The 26,289-nt window shown below is 39.3% G+C and overlaps 1 protein-coding gene across 1 annotated transcript in view; it reads right to left on the minus strand.

Moving 5' to 3' along the window:
- Positions 1-5,972: 5,972 nt before the first annotated feature.
- The window catches only part of ZNF366 (zinc finger protein 366), a 276,041-nt gene continuing 255,724 nt past the window's right edge, over positions 5,973-26,289 (minus strand). The window contains exons 7-8 of the mRNA XM_033929137.1: positions 10,343-10,517; positions 5,973-7,525 (exon numbers count right to left, since the gene is read on the minus strand). Coding sequence (XP_033785028.1) covers positions 7,017-7,525; positions 10,343-10,517 — 684 coding nt within the window. The 3' untranslated portion in view covers positions 5,973-7,016. The remainder of the gene's footprint in view (positions 7,526-10,342; positions 10,518-26,289) is intronic.

Below are 26,289 nucleotides of genomic sequence, written 5' to 3' on the forward strand. Positions count from 1 at the left end.
CACCGTGGGCCAAATAAAATAGCCATGCGGGCCAGATTCGGCCCCTGGGCCTTGTGTTTGACATGTGTGGGCTAGGGCATGAAGGGGGAGTGAAGCAAGAGGACAGTTGAGTGCTCATCTGTGCAGAGCAGGGGAGCCAATATTGCCTGGTGAATTATTTAGTTCTATTAGTGATGTATGAATCCATATTAAAAATCATTCATGAAAATTCACAATTTTTTTTACATATGAGGTGAATCATCTAAACTTTTCAGCCTCTTATTCCCTTTTGTCTTTCAACTACTCTCCATTAGTTTTAAGTTTATTCACTTGCCATTTATTTTAAAATCTTCATATACCCTCTCCTTTGTTATCAACAAACCAAATAAGATGTTTTACGAAATTGAATTTAAAAGTATAATAAGGAGTAGAAGAAAAGCACATCTTGGTAGAAATAGAAGACAAGTTACAGATTATGGTAGGACAATATGTATTACTCTGAATGTGTGATGGTGGGGGAGTAAGGTACATCCAAAGTTTTAGTAATGAAGATGAATCGCGTAGTAGGGAAGAAAATGGATTTCAGGCCCTTCTTGGACTGTAAAAGGGAGGATTCTCCCTTCAAGCTATCTAGGAGCATATTCCAGATTTCTCCCACTTTTAAGTGGAAGACCTTTTTTCTCCATTGTTCTTCTTTAATTATTTCTTTGTTTTGAGGTACCAACGTTTTTTGAATGGATTTGAGATTTCGGCTTAGAACATTTTGGACCACCAACTTGCTCAGTCCATTTCTTTTGTCTCTTATCCCCATCCAGAGTATGATTACCAGCTCTATTTCCATTCTCCTTCATTTTTTTTGCCATTATCCTTTTCACTTCCATGGCCTTGTCCACATGATTCTACCATGTCTTACATCTCCTCTCCCCCCCTCCTTTCTCTCTTTCTTTCCCTCTTCTTCTAATCCCCATACCCTACTCTTTCCTCTCTACCCATGCATGGTCCAGGATCTCCCTGTCTTCTCTCTCTTCCTCTCTACCTCCCCTGCTGTCTAGCATCTCCCTTCTCCCCTTAGTCCTGCATTTCCCATAGGCCAGCATTTTTCATCCTCTCCACCAACCAGTGATACAGCACCTTCCCTTTCCCTTACCCTCTCCCTCTCATGCTGCTGCCACTGCATCTCAGTGGGCCTTTGGCATGCTGGCATTAATTGTAAAAGCAGAAAAGAACCATCGGGCCACTGAGCAAATGTATGTGCTAAAAGTCTGGCTGCACTACTGACCCCTCACAATAAAGACATCTCATTACTGAGGGGCAGGATGCAGTAGACCTTCAGCACATGCCCTGGGCTTCTTTTTCCTTTTGATTGCTGATCTTCCTCAAGTTCTGTTTGCTTAAGACACTGAAATTCCAACTACTGCCCACAATAACTAACAGCTCAGTATGCAGTGCCACCCTCATGGAGTTGCGACCCCATGTCAGTGTATGGTTGGTATAGTGGCTTCTGCCTGCCTGACTTTAGTGGTTAGAGAAGCAGGCTGTGAATCAAGGAAGCCAGGATTCAAATCTTGCTTCTCCAACTTATGCGCCTGGTGACCTTGAGCAAGCCACTTCACTTTGCCTCTTGGACAGGGAAATAATTTGTGTACCTGAATATTACTCACTATGAGCTCAAGTTTGGAAAAGGCAAGAATAGCTCTAAAATCTTCCAACTCCAAAGTGCCAAATGCTGTTCCAACTCTCACTTCCTACCAAGCTATTGGAATCAACTCCTCACATCAGATCCCTCAAAGGGCTTCTGAACTTCAGGAAAGCAACAAAAATTTACCTCTTCCCATAAATCCTGTCACTCCCTTCCAATCATATTCTAATGTACACTGAACTAGATCCACTCTGTTTGTTAACTGATGATGGAAATAACTTAAAATGACCAAATTGTATGCCAAACTTGACTGTAAATCTAATGTTCTGTACACTTGTAAATTCATAATTTAACATAAGAACATAAGCATTGCCATACTGGGTTAGACCAAAGGTCCATGAAGCCCAGTATCCTGTTTCCAACAGTGGCCAACCCAGGTCCCAAGTACCTAGCTAAATCCCAAGTAGCAAAAGAGATTCCATGCTGCTTATCCTAGGAATAAGCAGTGGATTTCCCCAAGCCATCTTAATAATGGCCTATGGACTGTTTGGTCTATGCATTATGCACGACAACCTTGTTATCCGTTCTGAGCTCGTTGGGGAGAATGGGATATAAAACTAACCAAATAAATGAATAAAATCCAAATGACTATATGTAATAGTGCTGTCTAACGCAATAAGTCATCAGTATGAGGAAAGCACTGCTCGTGAAGGTAGCCATGCAATAGTCATATGAGGATAATTTTTCTATGTTTAAAGCCTGTTTTTGCATAGCCGCATACATTTGTATGCCGCAACAAGATGGCGCATGCTTAGGCATACAATTCCCCATTTGAGCGCGGAGCTAAGATTGCACACATCTTAATGAGCTAACGAGCCATGAACTAGCAATCAACTGATGGTAACAATCATTATCGTAGTTAATTGCCAATAATTGCAATTTGCACATGCATCTGTCTGCACCTATTCTATAACCCCACCTGCCTAAATATCCCAGCGCTCAACTCAGAAGGGACATGGCCAGGGGAGTATTCTGAAAAGTTGCATGACTAGTTTAAGGACATTGGTATTTAGGATGTTTCAGCTGACATAAGTATCCCCATCCAATTTTGGGTGTGACAACCTGTTCTAAGCACTATTCTATAAACACTTCTCAACCTGGAACACTCTTTATAGAATAGCACTCCTCGCCGATTTTTTTCTGGCACCTAAATCTCATTGCCATTCATAGAATGCCAGCTATAGTGTGTTCCTGGATAAATGGATTGTAATTTGAAATTGATGTAGCAGAAATCTTATGTTTTTGATTGTTGAGATGACATCTGAAGTGGAAAATTTTTTGAGGTTTGATAAATAAGTCTGATTTATCATATGAATAACTTAAGTTTTAAATATGTATAATATAACTCTGAACATACGATAAATTTTTTAATTACTTTAATGATAATGATTAGGAGGGGTGGGGAGGGTGATGTTCTAAATGAATCTTGTAAAATTATAAGTGATGTCTAAAGTGTTAAATGTATAATCTATGTTGTTTACACTTATTGAATGAGTTTTAAAATGAATAAAGATAAAAAAAAAAAAAAGAAAATTATCTTAAGACTAAGATCCTGGATATGAAGACTGATCTTAAACAAAAATTTAATTTTTAAAAATATACAGTAATTAGCAAACTACTGAGCCACAATAATACATCTCTAACTTTTGGAAGTCTTTGTATTAAACAAAGATTTAAAAAAAAGTTTAAACGAGATGAACATGACTACTCACAGGATAAGATTTGTCCGTGGACATATAAAGATAGACATAATGATCAATGGAAGAAATGAGTTTTTGAGGATTCTTCTAGAGATATGGAATGTAGAAGTGATGAAGGTCCAGACCCACAACTCCATAGAATGGATTCAGAAGCATTTTGCCATCTAAATGTGTGCTAAACAGGAAGAATATGGGAACTGTGCAGAGCTTGAGAAGGCGGATTGGCAGGACTACGGACCAGATCAAGAAAGGACCAGGATCATCAGTGATTAATATCTCAAAATGTTTCCTTACTACTGAACAAATGGATGTTTTAGATTTAGGACTAGGCAGTAGCGTACCTAGCATATGTGACACTCAGGGCCCATCATTTTTTGACACCCCTCTCATCTATTTGAAAAACATGATTTTTAGAAACAATCCACACCACACACAAGAGTGTACCTAGGAAAAAGCAGCATCTTACATACTGCAGCGACCTAATGATTGGGACAGCTCCTTACAAAGAGATGCCGAGTCTCATTAGGAATGCGTCACACTCATTTGAAAGCTTTCTCACTCTCACACTCTTTGTGCCCTTTTTGTCACTCATCAGAACTTCAGTGCCAGTGCACTGATCATGATCACTAATTTAATGAGGTAAATCTTAGAGATATAATCCAAGCAATAGGAAGAAATCTGAACACACTTTCCTGCCTACTGATTCATCTTGACCTATCCATTTTCCTTTTCCTTCAAATGCAAGTGCTCTGAAACTGAAGTACTGTACATACTTTTAACTACTGGGTGGAAGACAATTTTCAGCTACAAAAATTTACCCAATTTGCTCTCCACTTTGTCAGTATTCTTACATAGGCTCCAAAGAAAAGCTAATATCATTTGATGATGTTTTGATTCATTTGCAAAGCTATACTGCACTTACATCACTCTAGATTTATACCCTGTATATACAATATATAAAATCTCAGTCTTTGGAGTGGTTTACCTTTGGCGTCTCTGCTTACATGTGTATGCAAGGTGGGGAGGGGAGGGAATTTGGTTTCTGATGGGGAAAAGACAAGACCCTAATTATTATTAACTATAGTGCAAGTAGGATGTGTGCAAAACCAACACATGTCCTGCTTACTTTTATGGTTATATTTTTCCCCTAAACAAAATGAATGAAGGAGGGGATGGATTGCACAGATAGTATAACCATAAACGTCAAGGCAAAGAATAATGTTTATATTGTTACTGTGTACTGGTTGCTAACACTCTGTTTTGATTAATAAAACAGTTTCAAATAAAATGCAAGATGCAGTGGCATACATTAAGGCAAAGGTCTATGATTTATGATGTAGTCATGTGGTCCAAGATACAATAAAGGGCAATCATTAATATCAGTAAACAAAATATGAGTGTTTTATCCTAGAATAATCTCAATAAACAAACTTTTTCATAGGCTACTCATACAAAAAATATACCCTCCCCCCTTTTTACTACCTTGCAGTAGAGGTTTCTACCACAGCCTGGAGTACTAAATGCTCTGACACTCATTGAATTCCTTTGAGCGCTGGAGAAGCATTGGAGCACTTAGCACCCCAGGCCACAGTAGAAATCTCTACCGTGGCTTAGTAAAAGAGGAAAAATCAGGAAAATCATATGCAAATTATTCTAGATCCATAAACAAAATATATGCACAAAAATAATAAACCTCTCAAATATAACACAAAACTCAAAAAATAATAATAAAAATATATTTAAAAAGGTGCTCAGTAAATAATATAACCATCTCTCCAGGTAATGGTTATAGCTATAACATCATAGCATCACCCCCTACCAGCCAATAATATATATATATATATATGTATATATTCTACTATACAGCACATTATTGGCTGGTAGGGGGTGGTGCTATGATGTGATAGCTATAACCATTACCTGGATAGATGGTTTATATTATTTACTGCTATAAAAACACAGATATATTGAAAACCAATGTATGTAAATCAACCCTTTCAATTGGTGACTACTATATTTGTAGGACAAAATCGTAATGAAGTTTTGCAGAAAAGTATATATGTGAGACTGGTATCAACTCTAAATATGCTCAAAAAGAAGGAGAAAAGCCTCAGAAAGAGGTCCTCCCACCGCCACAAAGGTGGATATCAAGGTGGTTAGACGGTAACCTCATAAAAGTCAAAACTTATTGAGAAATTGCTGAAGTTTCCTTTGTTTTTCTTTGTTTTGCAGACTGATCGGTCAGGTCACACCCTGATGCAACTTGTCGGTGAAACGCTGGCCTTCGTCGGTGTGCCGATCAGTTTAAGATAAGTGGTTTTCCTCTATCTATTAACTTATATATGTGAAGTAAAAGTTTTTTGCTCAAATTACTCACATTAATGAAGGTTTTGCCTGTGAGGTTACCGTCTAACCACCTTGATATCCACCTTTGTGGCGGTGGGAGGACCTCTTTCTGAGGCTTTTCTCCTTCTTTTTGAGCATATTTAGAGTTGATACCAGTCTCACATATATACTTTTCTGCAAAACTTCATTACGATTTTGTCCTACAAATATAGTAGTCAAAAATTGAAAGGGTTATATTATTTACTGAACACCTTTTTTATTTTTGTTTTGTGTGTGTTATATTTGAGAGATTTATTATTTTTTGTGCTTATATTTTGTTAGTAAAAGAGGGCCATAATTTTTTATATGATATTCTGTGGTCAGTTTCCTGGTTGGTAGCTAATAATAGAAGAAAATTATTCTCACTAACAATAGCTATAACTTTATTCTTTGGCAAACAGTTGCCTTAGGCTAAACTCCTCCAGTATTTCTCAATTGTTTGACTTCTGCGGCTTCAGTAGGATTTCAAAGAGAACGGTCATTAGCTCAGAATGTGGTCGTGGTTCATAGCAGCCTAACTGCATTCAAACTTACATGATTTCTAATTTCAAGATTTTATCTAACACTTTAATATAATATATGCCATTGATGATATTACTATTAAACATGATAACTGTCTTTGTGTTAACCAGGCTGAATGCTGAAGCGTATAACAAGCATTAATTTAGCAGTAGAAAAATAATTTTATTGTACATTTATGATTGGGTTGCATTCCGCAGAGCACATTAATACTGCCTAAGTCAATGGCAGCTTGAATTTAAAGCTGTTGTTAAATGTTCAATTTTCAACATTTTATGTCTGATTGCAGACCGCACCAATTATTTTCTGGGATTTATAGGTCTACTAGTTTGTTGCTTTTTATTCTTCTTATCATGTTTTATTTCTTATTGGCAGCTGGAAAGTTAATTATAGATAAATGATTTTGGTTGAATACTTGTATATGCAGAGCAGCTCTAGAAAGAAGAAATGTATATCACTTTATTACTGGCTCTAGATCTCCTAAAATTAACATAATACAATTAATACATACTGTATGTTTGTTATATTTTATGTTAATATTTGAAGAACTGTAAAACATTTTGCTGAAATGATTCTCTGACTGGCAGTAGAGCCCACTTCTGCATCAGGTTTTTGCTCCTTTAAAGTATAAAAATTGTTTTCACTTGTTCATCCATGAACACCCTTGTGAGTTATGAGTCTAAAGCAAATTATAGTTTGAGTCAAAATATGCCTTTGATTTTGAAGTTCTTCATTTAAATTTCTAAAAGAACTGTTTGATTCTCAATGACGTTTTGCATTTTCTTGTCCAATAATTTCCTTAAACTCCCTTTCTTGTGTTTAAAGTACGTGTAATCAGTGATTGAATATCTCCGACTATTATTTTCAAAGTGTCTTAAGTTCAGACATTCTTCTTTGTTGTTGCCCGATTCTTCTTCCTGACTTGCTCTCTCAATCTCTTCCAATCCATCTTCTTCACTTAAAATGTCCTCCTTTTCATCATAGTAGGGTTGTCTAAAGATACGTGCAGGTTTGTTGGACATGCCCTCTGGCGGGAACCCCTTGTCATGATGGCGATACACTCCAGGACTATAAGAGCCATCATCCTCTTCCTCATGACAGGAACTGCCCTTAGCACTCTCTCCATCTGAATGAAATGAAGTCTGCTGTGCTTTTCTTTTCTGGGAGAGATCAAAGGGCTCCTCTTGTTCTAAGTTCCTCATGACGTCTGCTTGAGAAAGCACCATTCTTCCTCTTCCATACCCTGTGTCCAATGCATAAAAAAACGTGGTTACTTTATTTATCCTATTACAACACACACTCACGCTGTGATCATCATCATCCCATTTGTGATAATAGATTTGTAGTTATTTCAACTGAAATAAGGAATTACTAACACTTATACAAGCTAAGTAAATTTAACATCTATACAAAAGAAAGTTAAATAGAAGTACTGTTAGTTTACAAGGAGATTGTTGAAACCAGTGATAGCCCGCTTAGGCATTTATGACTTAGACTAGTTCTAAAAGACAAACTGCTGCGAGCACTTGAGGTTTCTTTATCCCCTGTTTAATTTCAATATCAATTTCAATTGTAACATGATGATATTTTCAGTTGACAATGAATGTTAGTATGAGTGGTTTGAAGAGGATAAATGATAAATCATTTTTAATAAATATAAGAAGATTGAGGAAGAAATCGATGAGTGAATTATTTAGGGCTCCTTTTACTAAGGTGCGCTAGCGGTTTTAGCACGCGCTACAATGCCATGCGCGCTAAACGCTAACGCCTCCATAGAGCTTGCGTTAGTATTTTTCATTTAGCGCGTGCTAATCTTTAGCACGTGCTAAAAACGCTAGCGCACCTTAGTAAAAGGAGCCCTAGTTTGAAAAGACATTATTTCTCTACCTCATCATGTTTGTGATTAGGGTACTTTATTTATCCAACAAATACTATGATTTATCCCTGGTATAATGATTCAACAAAACCAACAGAGACATAACCCCCATTTTATGAAGCCGCTTTATCGCCAGCCATGGCGGTATTAGCTCTGACGCTCATAGAATTCCTATGAGTGTTGCAGCCAATTCCGCTATGGCCTACAATAATAAAAACCTAATGCGGCTTCATACAAGGTGGGGGGGAGGGATAGAAAATAATGGCAGACAGAAGGAGAAACTGTGAGAAGTTAGACTCTGAGTGGTGCAATACTGAACGAGAAACAGGAATTTTATTTTCTTCTGTACTTTGCAAATAAAAGAGATACACATTTCCCAACACTGCCAGATTCTCTTTCCATGTTGGTCCTCTCCTTAAGGCCTCCTTCCAAATACTTTTTCTCCCTTCTCAATCCTTTTTTCCATCCCTTCAGATGCCTTTTCACTACCCCTCCCCCTTCATTCTTAACATACAAACACAGTAGCACTGTAAATGAGGACAGAGCAAGACCAGCATGACCCATTGAGTCAACCCAAGATGATTGCTGGGATTGTACCTGGTGCATAGTTTAATTTCCCCATGATTGTGTTGTTGGGGTTGTACCTCCCATGCAGGTTCCTTTCTCTATGATTTCCTAGAAGTGCAAAAGTATAACTGAGGTGCTCTATGCTGTGTATATAACTCATACCGTTCCTTTTAGAATTCCTACATTGGTTTTCCTTCCACTACATGTTTTGGAAGGGCATGCCGGACATCCACCACCCTTTCTGTGGTAAAATATTTCCTGATGTTGTTTTTGACCCTACCATCATGTAGCTTCACAGAAAGCCATCAAATTCTAGAGCTTCTCTTCAAATGGAGCACACTCATTTGTTCAGTAATTCCTTTCAAATATTTAAAGGTCTATATCACAAACCATCTGCTCCTCCTCTCCATTAGAACAGTGGTTTTCAAACCTGTTCCAGGAGACCATCACCTGGATTTTCAGAATATCCCTCATGAATATGCATGAGAGAGATTTGCATATAATGGCATGCAAATCCATCTTGTGTATTTATGAGGGATATCCTGAAAACTCATCTGGCTGGTGGTTCCCCTGGAGAGGTTTGAGAACCACTGCTCTAAGGTATACATATTTAGGACCTCTGGTATCTTCTCATAGGTTTTCTAATGAAGACCAATTACCATCCTGGTCACTTTTCTCTATACCAACTCTGTCCTCCTTATGTCCTCAGTGAGATACATGCTCCAAAACTGGACCCAGTGCTCCAAATGAGGCTTCACTAAAGTCCTATATAGGAGTATTATAACCTCCTCCTTTTGCTTGTTACACATCATACAATGCAGCCTTACATCTTTCTGGCTTTAGCCACCACCTTATCATATTGTTTTGCCACTTTGAGATCCTCACACACTATCACCACTCTCTTGGTATGTGCTCACCAGCCTCTCTCCTTCTATAATACAGTTCCTTTAGGTTTTTGCACCCCAAATACATCATTCTGAAGTTCTTTGGATTAAAAAAGAACTGCCAAGCATCTGATCAGACCTCTCATTTTTAAAAACCACCTCTTATTTTAGCTACTCCCTTCAGGGTGACCACCCTGTTACAGATCTTCATGCACATTGAATACTGGTCAGCAATACTTGGGAGTCTTGGTTATAAGAATGTATCATCCCCTTCCTAGAAACATAGTTCCTATGAGGATGGTTACCACACCAAGATTTCAACAAATCTGCAAGTTTAGTGTGGCATACTGAAGAACTTCAGTGTTAAAAGTGAATGAATGATTATAACAACTATAAAGAATGTGTAAAAAATAATGAGTGAATATTTCAAATAACGATATAAGAATTGGTGACTAAAGAATTATTAGTGGTTACATTTTAACAAGCACTAAATAGTTTTAGTTTGCACTAACAGAACAAAATGAAAAACCAAAATGATTGAAATTGGAATGAAAAACGAAACCAAAGAAAAGTTTGTATCATGGATCTTTATGACCCCTTTTATAAAGCCGCAGTAGCGATGCTGCTGCTGTAAATGTAACTTGTAAAAGGGGTCCTTATTGTACATTTTAGTGATATGCAGCTTATGGATTTGATAGAGATGTGTATACCTGACCAGTTTAATTATTCTTACCTTTGGAACTAAATCCTTTTTCCATAATGCCATGTTTGACTTTCATGTGCCTTGTAAGGTTTCCTTTCAAGGTGAATTTGCTGGGACAGTAGAGACACTTGAATGGTTTGCTGTCTGAGTGCAAATGCATGTGACCCATTAAATTGTGCATTCTGTTAAATTCTTTTCCACATAGCTGTTCAAAACACAAAGAGAAAAATGAGTTACCCTGCGAAATACTAACAGAAGTGTAAAAATGGATGTCCATTTGCAGATCAGAAACCAGCAGACATTGGACTTTAATATTAAAAAATTATCAATTGGACAAGTATAGAACATTATGGGCTTGATTTTATAACAAGTTGCCTCTTTAGAATGTCAAAAATTTTATGCCTAATTTAGGCCTTCTTTTACTAAGCCGCGATAGAGGTTTTTACTGCAGCCTGGGGCACTAAATGCTTCAATGCTCATAGGAATTCCATGAGCATCGGAGCAGCGTTGAAGCATTTAGCGGTCCGGGCTGCGGTAAAAATCTCTATCGCGGCTTAGTAAAAAGGGGAGGTTATATAAGTCATTGCTGCTCCATTGTGATCTTTGGCAAATCATTTAACCATCCATTGCCTTGGGTGCAAAATTAGGGGCCCTCTTTACAAAAGATGCACTAAAAAGTGGGCTGTGCCATTTTTAGCATGTGGGTTTCATGTATGCTAAAGCCATTTTTTTAGGGTAGCTCTAAAATTATGGCAATTTTGGTTTTCTCACTGATGATCACGCACTAATTTTGAAGTTAGCGCATAGCCATTAGCGCCTGAGCCCTTACTGCCATCTATTTTGTAGGTGGTGAGGGCTCTCATAATAATCTTGTGCTAATCGGGCACTGCACACCAATGCCCATGTGCTAACTGATAAGCGTAGGGCATGTCTACTCTCCACCACCAAACTCGCCCTCAGTGCTAAAAAAGTACAAACTACAAGTTATTTTTTAGCATATAAAAGGCACAAGCCAAGCCTGAAGTCAGTGTGAGGCACCTGAGCAATCCCTGCAGCTGCAGATTTAGTGCTTATAAGCAGTTGGTAAAAGGTGGTTAGACACACATGACCCTTAGTGCCCAGGAGTCTAGGACAATTCATCATGGCCAGTTCAGCATGGTCATTGCAGTGCTGAATCGCTGAACTGTGATGAAACAGCCGCGAAGATTCGATGGGTTTAGGAGCTACAGTAGGGCAGGAATCTCAGGTTGACTGTACAGTACTGTGTGGGGGGGGGGGAGGAGGGCGATGCCCCCCACACCTCCCCAAAATTCTTCCTTCCCCCTTTACTCCCTGTCCGCAATCCACTTCCTCCTCTCCCAGAAGGGGATGATTCACCTTTCGGGTGATGCCCCCCCCCCCCCAAGTTCAATTTATTTGATATACTCCAAATATAAAACCGGAGTTAAAATCTAAAGTTCTTCCCTCCCCCTCTCTTTCTTGTCTGCAATCTGCCAGCACCTATCTCTGTTCCTTGAAGGGGATGATTCAGTGCAGCTGCCTCCATGTCTGCAATCCACCTCCTCCCTGTTGGCGATCCACCTGCCCCATGGTGGCCTGCTCCTGTGACTGCAGCTTCGATGGAGGGGGACAATTAGCACAGCCATTTCATCGTAGCTGTGATGAAATGGCCACGATGAACCATCCCATTCCAGTGCCCGGAGGCCCAGATCACTGCCAATTCACCCGTACTATCTAGACATCCTGTATAATGTTTTCCTTCATATCCAGCACTTAGAAGCAAATCTTGACAAGAACCTGCATGATTTTTTTCTTTAAGCATGTGCCCCTTTCAGAAATTGCAAAAAATTAAGGCTTTGAGCAAAAGATATACATTTAAAAAATGTATTAAAAAAAACAAAACCAACTGACTTGAAATCCTTTGCATAGTTGTGCCCCACATTTTTAAATTATTTTTAAATCTTGTCTATAGCAGAGAATACCATTATCATTCCAATAATTGATTTGTACCATCACTCATTGAACCTGAACAGAACGAATGTTGTGATCTCTTTACTAATTTGCATTAATATAGCATTATTACTGAGCTGGGGGTTGAATCATTAGATGATATAAAGACACTGGCTAGGAAGATATCCACAATAGATATCCATAATAGGGGCATTTAGAAGAGGGAAATAGGAAAAGGGGTTGGGCCTTTCTTTATTTAGTGCAGACTGGAAAGATGTGTGTGTTGGCAAATGGGGCCTTTTTTACATAAGAGAATTGGAAAAGAGGTGAGATCTGGGGCCTTGCTTTATTTTTGGGAGGAAGTAGATAAAGGGAGGCCATCAGTTGAGAGATAAAAAAAAGTTGGAAGACACCAGGGATTTGGTCAAGTGCTTGAGTGGATTTCCATTCAGAATAAAGGCCTAGAATACTGCCTTCCTCCATTGTAACTTCTAATATACCAATTGAGTTGGCATACCTTACTTATACTTCCAAAGGTAGTGATAAATTTACATTGGAAACATGCCTGCAATAGGTTTTCTGTAATTTTATAAATACTGAGGAAAGGCTAATGAGCTAGTTGCCATGGTATTTGCATGTATTACAATGTGACCATATTAAATTTAATGCCCGTATATTTTTTTCTGCTTAAATGTGTTAAGGAGATTTGCCACACACAGTGGTCCATTTTCACACAAACACAATTTAACAATGTGGATTAAATTTAGTACAAATTAGTAGATAGACCCATTTATAACTAATATGGTAATTTGTGTTCCAACAACGTGTTTAATAAGGATGGAAAGGCCTGTTGCAAGTTTGGCATATTTGTTACAACCCTGCAGTGCCTGTGTTCTTGTAATTTGTACATTGTCTATAGCCTGTTATAGATAAAAGCCTGATTTGCTATAGATTATGTTTCATGCAGGTCGCTGTGTACTGTAAGGTCCTTTTCCTTTTGCTTTGATTTTGCTGTGAGAAACAGAAGAAGACTGAAGCCTGCTGTGAGGCACAAAGGCCGCTGCTGTGCTGTCCTTCCCTTGCCTTCCTTTATTATTTTTTCGAATAAGAAGGGTGTTCCTTTCCTCAAACTGAGAGAGAGAGAGAACGAACAAGAGAGAAGGACTGTAAACTGTCCAAAAGGGCCGTGAGAAAACAGGAAGTTTCGAAAAGTACAAGAGAAAGCAAGATGAAATCTGTTTGCAGACTGTCCCCCAGGGATATGTGAGCCATTGTTAAGTCAGCAGCTTATACAACTATATCCTTCCTTCTGATGAGGGGCAGTCTTGTGCCAAAAGGCTGCTATCTGGTCATTGCCTTAACCCTCTAAACACCAGTTAAGTCCACTGGACAAGACCAGGAGTCCTTCATGCTGGCACGGTTATTAGAAAATGGAGTCAATACCTTTTCTTTTTAAATTGGGATCATAATGAATTCTACTAATCATAATCTTATTTTGCCTAAAGAAATGAACAGTGGAAATCCCAGAAAACACGGCACTGGTAGGATTGTCCATGAAAACTTGAAGTTGGTATTGTTACGTAACCATAGTTCAGGATGAAAAGTGTTGTCAAACCATCAGGGACACTCAGGCTTGGAGCTAACAAATGCCCACATGTCATGAAGGAATCAGACCTGTTTTGTCCTACCAGGATCAATTCTGTAAATGGGCACCCAGATGCAGCATGCTGAGTGTCAGTTCTATAATTTATTTAATTTTTTAGACCATTCTCCCAGGGGAGCTCAGAATGGTTTACATGAATTTATTCAGGTGCTCAAACATTTTTCCCTGTCTGTCCCAGTAGGCTCACAATCTATTTGCTTGTACCCGGGGCAATGAAGTGACGTCCAGGATCACAAGGAGCAGCTTGGGTTTGAATTCACAACGTCAGGGTGCTGAGGTTGTAGCTTTAACCACTGCGCCACACTCTTGGGGCTCCTTTTACTAAGGTGCGCTAGCATTTTTAGTGCGCGCTAACCACGCGCTAAATGAAAAATACTAACGCAAGCTCTATGGAGGCGTTAGTGTTTAGCATGCATGGCATTGTAGCGCGCACTAAGCGCACACTAGTAGAAGGAGCCCTTGGTGCCAAGATTCTATTATAGAACACTAGTTGAAGTCAGCATCTACTTGCTTACATTTAGGCATGCCCATGTACACCTTGGGGCTCATTTTTCAAAAAGAAAAACATCCAAAAAATGGCATAAAGGGACAGATACAAAACAAAAAATGGAATTCAACTCAAGTTAACTATAACTCATTTAGACAAATAAATAAATCAGTTCCTGTGACCACTAAGATAAGTGGTTTTTATATTCATAAATTTTTGATATTCAAATAACTAAGGGCTCCTTTTACAAAGCCGCGCTAGCGGTTTTAGCGCACACACCGGATTAGCGTGCGCTAGCCGAAAATCTACCGCCTGCTCAAAAGGAGGCGGTAGCGGCTAGCGCGCGCGCTATTTCGTGCGTTAAGGCCCTAGCGCGGCTTTGTAAAAGGATCCCTAAATAATAGATGAGTTGCTGTTTTTGCACAATTTGCTGAATGTTGCACATGCATTGGAGGTGATGGACGAGGACCGATGATTAAAAAAAACACAATTTGGAGTCACAATTGGCCTCGAAATGGGAACAAATTACTTTGCAGGCCCTCTTAAAAGCTAAATATAAATACAATAAGATTTCCTCTCAACTGGCTAGGAAAGATTTGTTTTCTCAACAGGCTATTATGGAAACTCAAATAAAGCGGGAAGATTATTGGCCAATTACCTCAAAGCGAAAAAAAGGAAAGTATAGATTGTGGCTATTAAAGATGAGCAGGGTGATACTCATTCTCAAATTGGAACTATTTTAAAACAATTTTTGAACTTTTATAAAGCTTTATATTCTTCTGAGCTTTATTCAAATAAAGAACTAGAAGGTTTAGAGTTTTTAAAGTTAATCAAGGGACCAAAAATTCCCGAGCATATAAAAGGAAATTTTGAGGCGCCAATATCACTGAGAGAACTTCAAACAGTGTTGAAGTCCCTTAGAGTTGGATCCGCTGCAGGTGGTGATGGTTTCACTGTAGAGTTTTATAAATCATTCCAAATTACCCTATTACCTCATCTTTTAAATTTATATCAGGCTCAACTAACTAAAGGTTGCATTATAGGTACTATGGCAAAATCTCTTATTGTTTTGCCAAAGCCAAATAAAGATCCCATGTTGGTTTCAAATTACAGGCATATTTCTTTGATTAATGTAGATGGAAAACTTCTGGCTAAGTTATTGGCTCTGCGCTTGGCTAAGGCTCTCCCTTATATTATCGGTATGCATCAAACGGGTTTCGTTGCTCAAAGACATTCTTCAAATAACACCAGATTGGCTTTTTACATGCTAAATTTAACAAAAGCCATGGAAGATCCGGCCTTCTCTGTGTCCTTGGATGCAGAGAAGGCCTTTGATCATGTGGAATGGACCTTTATGTATCAAGCAATGGATTGGTTTGGTATTGGTTCCGGATTTATACAAATGATTCAGACCTTGTATAGTTCCCCTTCTGCCAGATTATCCTATATAATAAAAAGCTAGCCGCGCATGCACACTCAGACCTGCGTGATCTGTAATCCCTGATCCGTAGGTCCGTGGCCAGAGTGCGTATGCGACGGACAGATCGGGAAAGCACAGCACAGCCGGCGACTCCCCCCCTCCCGCCCTCACTCACTGCCAAAACCACCACCTCCTCCTTCTCGCCGGCTCACCCGCTTCACCCGCTTTTAAAAATAAAGAGAAAAGCGCTGCACTGCGCTAACGCTGGCTTTGCTGTCTTCTGTCCACTGCGGCCCGCCCTCTCTGACTACTTCCTGTTTCCGCTAGGGTTGGCCGCAGTGGATAGAAGACGCCGAAGCCAGCGGCTGTAGCCGCAGATCTCCGTTCCTCCGGGGGGGGTGTCTGGGAGGAGAGGGATCGCGGCCACTCAGCACCCCCACCGAGGAGCCCAGCAACTTTCCGCTGCCCGGGACCCAAGTCATTTGCCGCCGCCCCTCTTCCCTTACCGCGGGCCCGACTGGCGATTTAAGCAGTGTGTGCAGCACTCTTCACACGCTGCTTCGGACCCTTCTACTGCCCTGATTTGCTCCGGACATGCCAGTGTAAATCAGGGCAGTAGAAGGACCCGAAGCATCGTGTGAAGACTGATGCACACGCTGTTTGAATCGCCATGTGTAGTCGGGCCCACGGGAAGGGAAGGGAAGGGGGGGGGCGGCAAAGGACTCGGGCCCGCGTTTGTAGTCGCGACTGTGGGAAGAGAAAGGGGGTAGAGGAAACGCTAATGCTGCTGCACAGGGAACTGGTGTGGGGGGAGAGAAATGGAAGGGGGAGGGAATGCTGCTTTGCACACACAGAGAGAGGAAGGAAGGGAGACAGAAAGACAAGAAGAAAGACACAGGGGCAGGTGCACAGGGAACTGGTGTGGGGGGGAGGGAAATGGAGGGGGAGGGAATGCTGCTTTTGACAGACAGACAGAGGGAGGAAGGGAGACAGAAAGACAAGAAGAAAGACACAGGGGCAGGTACACGTGCACAGGGAACTGGTGTGGGGGGAGGGAAATAGAGGGGGAGGGAATGCTGCTTCGGACAGACAGACAGAGGGAGGAAGGGAGACAGAAAGAAAAGAAGAAAGACACAGGGGCAGGGAGATATACAGAAAGACAAACAGACAAAGGGGGCCAGGGACAGAGACAGACAGAAAGAAAGACAGCGGGAGTCGCGTCAGGTGGGGTGCGGGATGCCGCAGAGGGAACTTTTCCAATGGGTGCAACTGGGCGGCTGTCGGGAGCCTCTGAACAGAGGCAGAGCAAGGTAAGTGTATCATAGGGATAAGAAGGAGGAGGGGGGGAGAAAAAGGAAGGGACGCCTACTGCCGGACAGGGGGAGAAGGAAAGAGGTGCTGATGGACAGGGGGGATGAAGAAAAAGGAACGGAGGACTAATGTTGGACAGGGGGAGAAGGAAGGTGCTGCTGGACAGGGGGGAGGTAAAACAAAGGGAGAAGGGCTGCTGCTGCATAAGGAGAGCTGTGAAGGGGTGGTGGTGGACACAGGGGAGGTAAAAGGGAAGGGAGAATGGACAGGGGGGGCAGGCAAGGGGTGGTGATGGACAGCCAAGGAAAAAGAAAGACAGAAAGAAAGAAAGCGGCTAAGGAGAGAGAGAGAGAAAGAAATAGAGAGACACACACACACATATATTCTAGCACCCGTTAATGTAACGGGCTATAAGACTAGTCTTAATAATAAAATGCTAAGCGCGCATGCGCACTCGCGCTGCGTGTTCCCTGATCCCTTTTTTGTCGGGATGTGGCGGCACAAGTGTGCATGCGCGCCAGACAAGTTTCCCTGCTCTCCACCTCACAATACGGCCCTACCGGCCAAAGTTTCTTTAGACGCTGCCGCAGCAAGGCAGTGCAAAGGCAGTGCGGAGCGGCGGCTGCCGGGAGGAGGCTGTGGCGGCTTGAGGCGGAAGGCGGTGCGTAGCGGCGGCTGCCGGCCGCTAGCACCCCTTGCCCTCTCCGTCGCGGCCCAGGAAAGATGTGGCAGTGCGAGGCCTGGACCGTCGCGCGATGTGACGCCTGAGCGCTGCACACAGACGAAAGCGCTGCGGCTCGCCTGGGCAGACATGTTGGTGGTGGCGGCTGTGGCAGACACCAGCTCCCTATGACCCGGCAGAGGCCCCACACCAGAGTGAACTCACGCTGCCACCCAGAACTCCCCCACCTCTGCTGACCCTTGCCCCTGCCTGTCCCACAGGGCACCCCTGGCAATCCTGGCCCACAATAGTCGGCCCAGACCAAGGCAGAGGAGACACTGGAACACCAACAATGCAACATGTACTCTAATGATGCTGGATGGGGTGAAAAAGGTGGAAATAGGAAAGGTAAAAGGGGAAATGGGAATATTGGTAGGTAAAAAAAAGGGAGAAGGGTTACTGATGGACAGGGGGAGCAGGGAAGGGGTACTGCTGGACAGAGAGAAAAGGGCTACTGCTGGACAGGGGGAGCAGGAAAGGGGTTCTGCTGGACAGAGGGGAGGTAAAAGGAAGGGAGAAGGGTTACTGCTGGACAGGGGGGAGAGACAGAAAGAAAAGACAGAAAGAAAGGGGAGCAGGGAGAAAGAAAGAAAGACACATATACAGAAAGAGAGAAAGAAATGCCTAAGTCTACACATCTATTCTAGCATCCGTTAATGTAACGGGCTAAAAAACTAGTATATTAATAATACTTTTGACGTGGAGCGGCCGTTGACGTGACTATGTATAGGGAGCCCTTATTTTGTTGTTATTGACTGAAAATAAGATGTTCCGCCCTTTAAAAATGCTTCCGGTAGAGGAACGAAAAATTTATTTCCATGCTTCGAATAAAGTTTGTAGGAGTCGAATGGTATAGATAATGTATCCTAATGAAAAATATTTGAACTTATGTAAATTCACTTTCTCTTCCTTTGATTTTCTTCCTTTGATTTATCTGATTTTATTTTAACACTTAGTAAACAGGTTGGAATGCATATAAGTATTCTTTCTGCTTGAATGCTTATGATATGTCTTTAATAACTCTATGAGGAGTTTGCAGAAGGATGTTTAATATTTAAGTCAAGTATGGGATGGAGGTTTTTTGTTATGAGACTTAAACATATATTGTGAAGCTATATAACATTTTATATTTTATTTGAATTTCTTGCTTTTTTTAATGAAATACTAGATTTATAGTATTATTTTCCTGCAATTACTAGTTGATTTGGATTTTATGGTAATTAATGAAATAGTTCATGATTTGTTTTTAACTTTTGAAATTTTCTATAAAGAATACATTTAATTCATATGAGAGAACAAATGAGCATGAGGTTTGATATACTATCTTACTGATAATTTATTAATTATGACTAGCACAGCTATACAAATGATTACACGAAACTGGAAAAACTGGGATCGTCTCAACTTTACATTCTGGTGGGCAAGTTTATGTCTAATTTACAAATATGAGAAAATGAACGCTGATTTATTAGGGAATACAAAAACTTTAACTTAATTTGGGGCCCATTGTCGTCTTTTGTAGAATTATTATAGTTATGATTTTTTGTTAGATAAAATGCACATCCAGGGAGGATTATAAGGTCTTTTAATTTATTATTTATACAGATGATAATAGGAGAGAAGGGTGGTATTTCTGATTAATCATATGTATAACTTATGTTTAAAATATGTATAATATAACTGAACATATGATAAATTTTATAATTACTTTAATGATAAAGATTAGGAGGGGGGGAGGGTAATGTTCTTTATGAATTTTGTAAAATTATAAGTGATGTCTAAAGTGTTAAATGTATAATTTATGTTGTTTCCACTTATTGAAAGTGTTTCAAATTGAATAAAGATTATTAAGAAAAATAATAATAATACTTTTTCAGAACATTTCTGTCTGGAGAGGGGAGTTAGACAAGGGTGTCTGTTATCTCCTTTACTGTTTGATATTGTTCTGGAACCCTTGTTATTGGCTATACAGCAGGCAAAGGAGATTCAGGGTATTCCTTATGCAGGTCAGGAATATAAGGTCTCTGCTTATGCAGATGATATTTTGCTTCATTTGAGGAATCCTGAAACTACCATTCCACATTTATTGGATTTGATTGATAGATTTGGGAAATTTTCAGGATATAAAATAAATTGGAGTAAATCGGAGGTTCTTCCGCTAAATGTACACTGTCCAAAAGGATTATTTAACTCATTCCCTTTTCTTTGGAAAGAAGAGGGTATAAAATATTTAGGTATTTAGATTCAAAGAACATTGGAAGACACGATGAAAGTAAATGAAAAATTTTTATTGCTAAAGGTCTCAGAAATGTGTGAGCAATGGAACCCATTGCATCTGTCTTGGTGGGAGAGAGTCCAAAATGTTAAGATGATGATTTTGCCTGTGGTTTATTTCCAGGGGTCCTTTTATAAGAAGCTAAATAGTATTCTTACAAAATTTATTTGGCTGGGTAAAACTGCGAGAATTGCTTTAGTATCTTTACAAATACCAATTGTGGCAGGTGGGGTAAATTTCCCAAACTTTTATAGGTACCATCAGGCTTATATACTGTGTTAGGGTATGTATTGGATCCTTCCTGGGCTCATGGAACATCTCCCTGATTGGAGCTATCCCCATTATGATTGTTTCATGTTTTGAGTATCATGTTACCCAGATATGTTAAGGACAATAGTATTTTATTTGACACCTGGAAAACCTTGCAATTTATTAACAACTTAACAGATATTCCAATAGAGAAATCCACTTATCAATCCTTATAGCTAAACTCCAAGATTCAAATTAGCGAGTCTGGAATCTTCTGGAAGCACTGGATGCAGGCAGGTATACGTACACTAGATGATCTTTTATCAAATGGGAAAATGCTTGATTTTTCACAACTGCAACAATCATTTGGTATTTCAAAGTCTCAAAATTGTAAGTGGTTGCAGTTGAAGCAAGCCATTCAGAAGGGGTTCCCTGATTGGCGAAATCTAAAAAATTATTATAGCTTGAAGGTCCTATGCTTCCAGACAGATTTCCTAGGACATCAGGCCACCCAGTGGTATAAATTAATATCTGAATATCTAAATAAAAAACAAAAACTAGTCTAAAATACATTTGGAGCATTGAGATAAAGCAGCAAATTTCTGCTACTCAATGGCCACGAATTTGGACTTGGAGGATGAGATGTACAGCGTCAGCATCTATGAGACAAACATGTTTTTTCTTGTTGCATAGATCTTTTTTGGACCCCTGTTAGGTTACAAAAGTTAGACAGTTCTAAATCTAATAGATGCTGGCACTGTCATCTAGACATTGGGACATTGGATCATCTGTTGTTCTATTGTCCTTTGATAATCAACTTTTGGAAGTCAATATGGGGACAGATTAATACCATATTGGAATCATCAATTCCATTGACATATGAGGTAGTCATATGCGGGATGATATTGCATCTTAAACCCTCATTGAATAGATATGTCGGCTTTTCCTTATTATGACTGGGATAGCCATGCAAATGGTTACCCGTAAATGGAAAAATTGGGATCGCCTTCGTTTTATTTTTTGGTAGACGAATTTATGCTTTAGTTATAAGTTTGAGAAGATGAATGTGGATATGCTGGGGCATTCTAAGATATTCAAGTTAGTTTGGGGCCCATTGACATCTTTTGTTTATTCATTTTAGTTGTATTTTATCTTCATTTCTGTGGTATAATACATACACATCCGGGGGGGGGGTATATCTTTTGTGTGATTTCATTCTCTGATGAAAATGTTAGTTGGGTGGGGTTTTTTTTATTGTTGTATGGATACTGATTGATTATAAGTGCATATATGATGATTATTATTATTTGTATGTATATTGTATTGCATTTTTTAGCAGCTTTGAAAACTCAATAAAAATTTTTTTTAAACCACAATTTGTATTGGCTGGATGGCCATTGGCCGGTATGAGATACAACAATATGGTCTGAGGTCCTGCCTCCTTTCTACAGATGACCTATTTATTTATTTGTCTAAATGAGTTATAGTTAACTTGAGTTGAATTCCAATTTTTGTTTTGAATTTTGCTATTTTGGACAGTGGAATTTTGAATTATTTTTTTTGCATAAAGGGACAGATAGACATTTTTCTTGCCAAACCCTTCCAAGTCGCTATTTTCAAAACCTGTTTTTGAGACAGCTTTCTATGCTGTTGATTAGTAATTCGTCTAAATCTCAAGGGGGCATGATAGAGGTGTGGTGTGAGCAAGACTAGGGTGGACTTATGACTAGACATTTTTCTGCCATAATCAAACATTTAAGAATATGTCCAGGGCACAATTTGGGCATTTGGAGCTATGAGGGGATGCTGAAAAGTTCTCAGCTCAACCAAGAAGAGAATGATGTGGATATGGTTCAATCAATGATCTGAAACGATGTCAAAACACAGAATTTTGTTTCTGCAAATTGGCACTTAATGAATTGAGATAACACTCTTTTTGGCTACAGTGGCAATATAACGCTCAGAATTTAGGAAGTTAGTTGGTTTATTTATTCAATTTTCTATACCGCTCTCCCCAGGGAGCTCAAAATGGTTTACATGAATTTATTCTTGGACTGAGAACTTTTCAGCACCCCTTTGTAGACCTATAACAAATAAGTGCCAAAAAGTTGCTCAAACTGACCAGATGATCACTGGAGGGATATATAAGAAAACCAAAGGACAGAAGTCTTGCCTTACATCATGTAGAAAACAAAAAGGCAAGTGAGATGTCTAATCCAAAGCCACAGTAATTTTATTGTGTATAATCAGTAATATAAAGTCCTAGTATAAAATATCTGTACGTAGTCCCCACTAGGATTCTAGTTTCAGCAGTCTGGAATGCCTTCCTCCGGGGACAAATAAAAGAACTAAAAAACATAAAACATTACATTAAAAATAAAACTAACCTGTAACTGTAAAAACAAATTTGTTGGTCTTTGCTTTTGAGTCTTCTTCAGTTTCTCCCAGGTATAATTATGAATCTATTGTCCCTATGACCCTTCATTCAAAATTTTCTAGTCATATTTTTGATGCTGACTTTCTTATTTAGTTTGTCTCATAGTTAGTTTTACTGTATTTATTCAATTTTCTATACTGTTCTACAGGGGAGCTCAGAACAGTTTACATGAATTTATTCAGGTACTCAAGCATTTTTCCCTGTCTGTCCCTGGTGGGCTCATAATCTATCTATCTGGGGCAATGGGGGGGATTAAGTGACTTGCCTGGGGTCACAACCTCAGGGTGCTGAGGCTATAGCTTTAACCACTGTGCCAACCTCTCCCCTTAAAGCAGTTTCAAGGAGGGCGTTATTCTGCGTTTCAGTTGGCGTTTTGCACAACCAGTCTATCATTGGCATTTATGCACTTTACATTTGCTTTTAGCTTTTTTGTATTATACCTGTTTTAGTTTCATTGTCCATGCACTTTGCCGTGTACTCATAACTTTATTATGGTGATTATGCACAGCAGTTGAGCTATTGTGTATGTGGGCCCAGACCAACTATCTGAAGATCAACAAACAAAAGACTAAAATACTCTGGTTTGGGGACAACAGTCTACTACTTTGCAAAGAACTGTTGCTGTCTATAGGCAAAGTACTCAGAATATCAAACTCCTCTTTATTCTTCAGGAGCCAGATCACATTCCTGACAACTAAGCTTGGTTAGACCAGCTCTGATACAAGACAACTTTAGGATGATAACACAAGCTGTCTTTGTACCCAACCTGGACTACTGCAATTCCCTCTACTACTGCATTACAGAGAGAGAACAGAAACATCTGCAACTGCTCCAAAACACAGCGGCTAGACTAATTTTTCCATCCAGCTGCTATGAAAGGGTTAGTCCCTTACTGCTAAAACTACACTGGTTACCTGTCAAAAACTGTATTCACTTCAAATGGGGAGAGTGTGGCGCAGTGGTTAAAGCTACAGCCTCAGCACCCTGAGGTTCTGGGTTCAAACCCACATTGTTCCTTGTGACCCTGGACAAGTCACTTAATCCCCCCATTGCCCCAGCTACGTTAGATAGATTGTGAGCCTGCCGGGACAGAGAGAGAAAACTGCTTCAGTACCTGAATAAATGCATGTAAAACCGGTATAGAAAATTGAATAAATAAATTAGCTTATATGATCCACAAGGCCATCTATGGAGAAAGCTCCAGTAAACTAGTGACTTCTATTCCAGTCTTACACACTTTCTTCAAGACTTACTCAACGATTTAATATACCCTTCCTATCTTCTTATAGAATACACTGGAAAATGTTTTTTCACGCCACTTTTGAGTTCCTTGGACCATACATCTGGAACAGTCTTCCAACTCGTCTGCGGAAAGATTCCCATACATTGTCTCTTCAGAAAAAGACTAAAGACATACCTTTTCCCCTTGTAGTTATGAACACTACCTGCAGTCTAACCCTTAATTATCTATGTTAAATTTGCTCACTGCCAATCTAGAATTGCAAATGTAATCCTTCTTGCGGTAAGCCGCAATTATTCCCTATTGAAAATTGTGCAATATAAGAAGCTGTATTGTATTAAAATTATGCTTAAAAATAGATCCAAAGACAGCATATCCTGGGACAGCATATTCAGATTTTTCCTGATGTCTCTAGAGAGACTCAAAAAAGAAGGAAAGAATTTTTAATTCTAAAACCTGGAGTGACTCAAATAGGGGGTATTTTCTTTTTGAGATATCCATGTAAATGTGTAGTTAGATATTTATCATTGAAGTATATATTTACAGAGCCATCTCAACTGATTAGCTTTCTCTCAATGAAACGTCTAGAAAAAGGAATAACAACGTCCATGGAAAGTTAGCTTCCTGCACTTTAGTCAGATAAGGATTTTTCTTATTTAATTAATTTGAATTATATATGTTCTACTCTTAATTATGGATCCAATAAAATTGAGGACTAGTGTGAGATTAGCTAGATTAGTATTTCCTTGTAGTAATATTAATTTTGCAATTTTAGTTTAATATGTTGTTTGATCTCACTTTACTGTACAAGATGTATACGCTTGAAAATATTGTAAAATTTTATAAATAAATAAATTAAAAAAAATAAATAAAAAAAATAATGCTTGCAATTTCCTTTGATTATGTGATTGCACTTTATATCTGATTTTCTTTTCACTCCATTTAGTACCTCTTGTGTCTTCTGTACTAACATTTCAGATTATTATTCCTCTGGCATTCTTTTATCTTTTTATAAAAAGGTATATTCTTCTATATGACTGAATTTCAAAGTATTTAATTATGATTACTTGTATATAACATTTCATATGGACATTTGTAAGTTTTGACTTTGCACTTTTAATGTATTGTTCTTATGGTTTTTAATTTGTAAGTCATACCCTTGTTTTATTGTCTATGCAAGTGCTCTATGTTCATTAAATATTTTAAATTTATTAATCATAACATAACATAAAAATCCATATCTATACCGCAAATCTCACATTTATTTATTTTTACTGCTACAGTTAGTTTTATTTTTAATGTAATATTTTTACATTTTGTATGCTTTGTTTTATGGGGTTTTTTTTAGTTTTTTGTTTGTCCCCTGAGGAAAGTATTCCAGATTGCCAAAACTGGAATCCTAGTTGGGACTACATATGAACATTTTATATTGGGACTTTATATTACTGATTATATACAATAAAGTTACTGTGGCTTTGGATTAAACATCTCACTTGCCTTTTGTTTGTTTTCCACTGGAGGGATATAAACATGACCCCCCCCTCACACACTCCCCCAGTGGTGAGCCCACCGGGACAGAGAGGGAAAATGCTTGAGTACCTGATTGTAAAACCGCTTAGATAACCTTGATAGGCGGTATATAAAATCCTAATAAAACTTGAAACTTGAGTGGTCACTGACCTCCCTCACACCCATCCCACAAAATGTAAATGAAACAGTACATACCTGCCTGTATGATATTATAGCCAGTCCTAGTAGAGCATCAAGCTGGTCTCTGGAGTAGCCCAATGGGCAGTGTAGTCAACCACAGAGATGGAGACTCAGGCCCATTTCCCACTTTAACTACTACACTAAAGGTAGAATCTGTGTGCCCTCCAAAGCCCACCCAAAACCTACTATATAAGTGACGCCTGAAGGCATAAGAGCTACTAGTGTGGTGTAGAGTTGGGTTCAGAAGGTTTTGGAGGGCTTATATACACTATAAGGGGGTACGGTAAGATATATACCTGGGCTTTTCTACGTGAAGTTCATTGAAGTGCCCCCTAAGGTGCCCCACTGCTCTGCTGTGATGTCTGTGTGACCAGTCTACTAAAAGTGTTGGCCCCCTCCTCCATCCCAATGGCTTGTTTGGTGTGGTTTTTATTTGGATTAGTTTTTATTTTTTCCAAAACTGATTCAAAAAGATAGACACACATCTAAAAAATGGCCATTTAATTTAAAAAAA

This window comes from Geotrypetes seraphini, chromosome 1 (assembly GCF_902459505.1).
Source record: "Geotrypetes seraphini chromosome 1, aGeoSer1.1, whole genome shotgun sequence".
Taxonomy (NCBI): domain Eukaryota; kingdom Metazoa; phylum Chordata; class Amphibia; order Gymnophiona; family Dermophiidae; genus Geotrypetes; species Geotrypetes seraphini.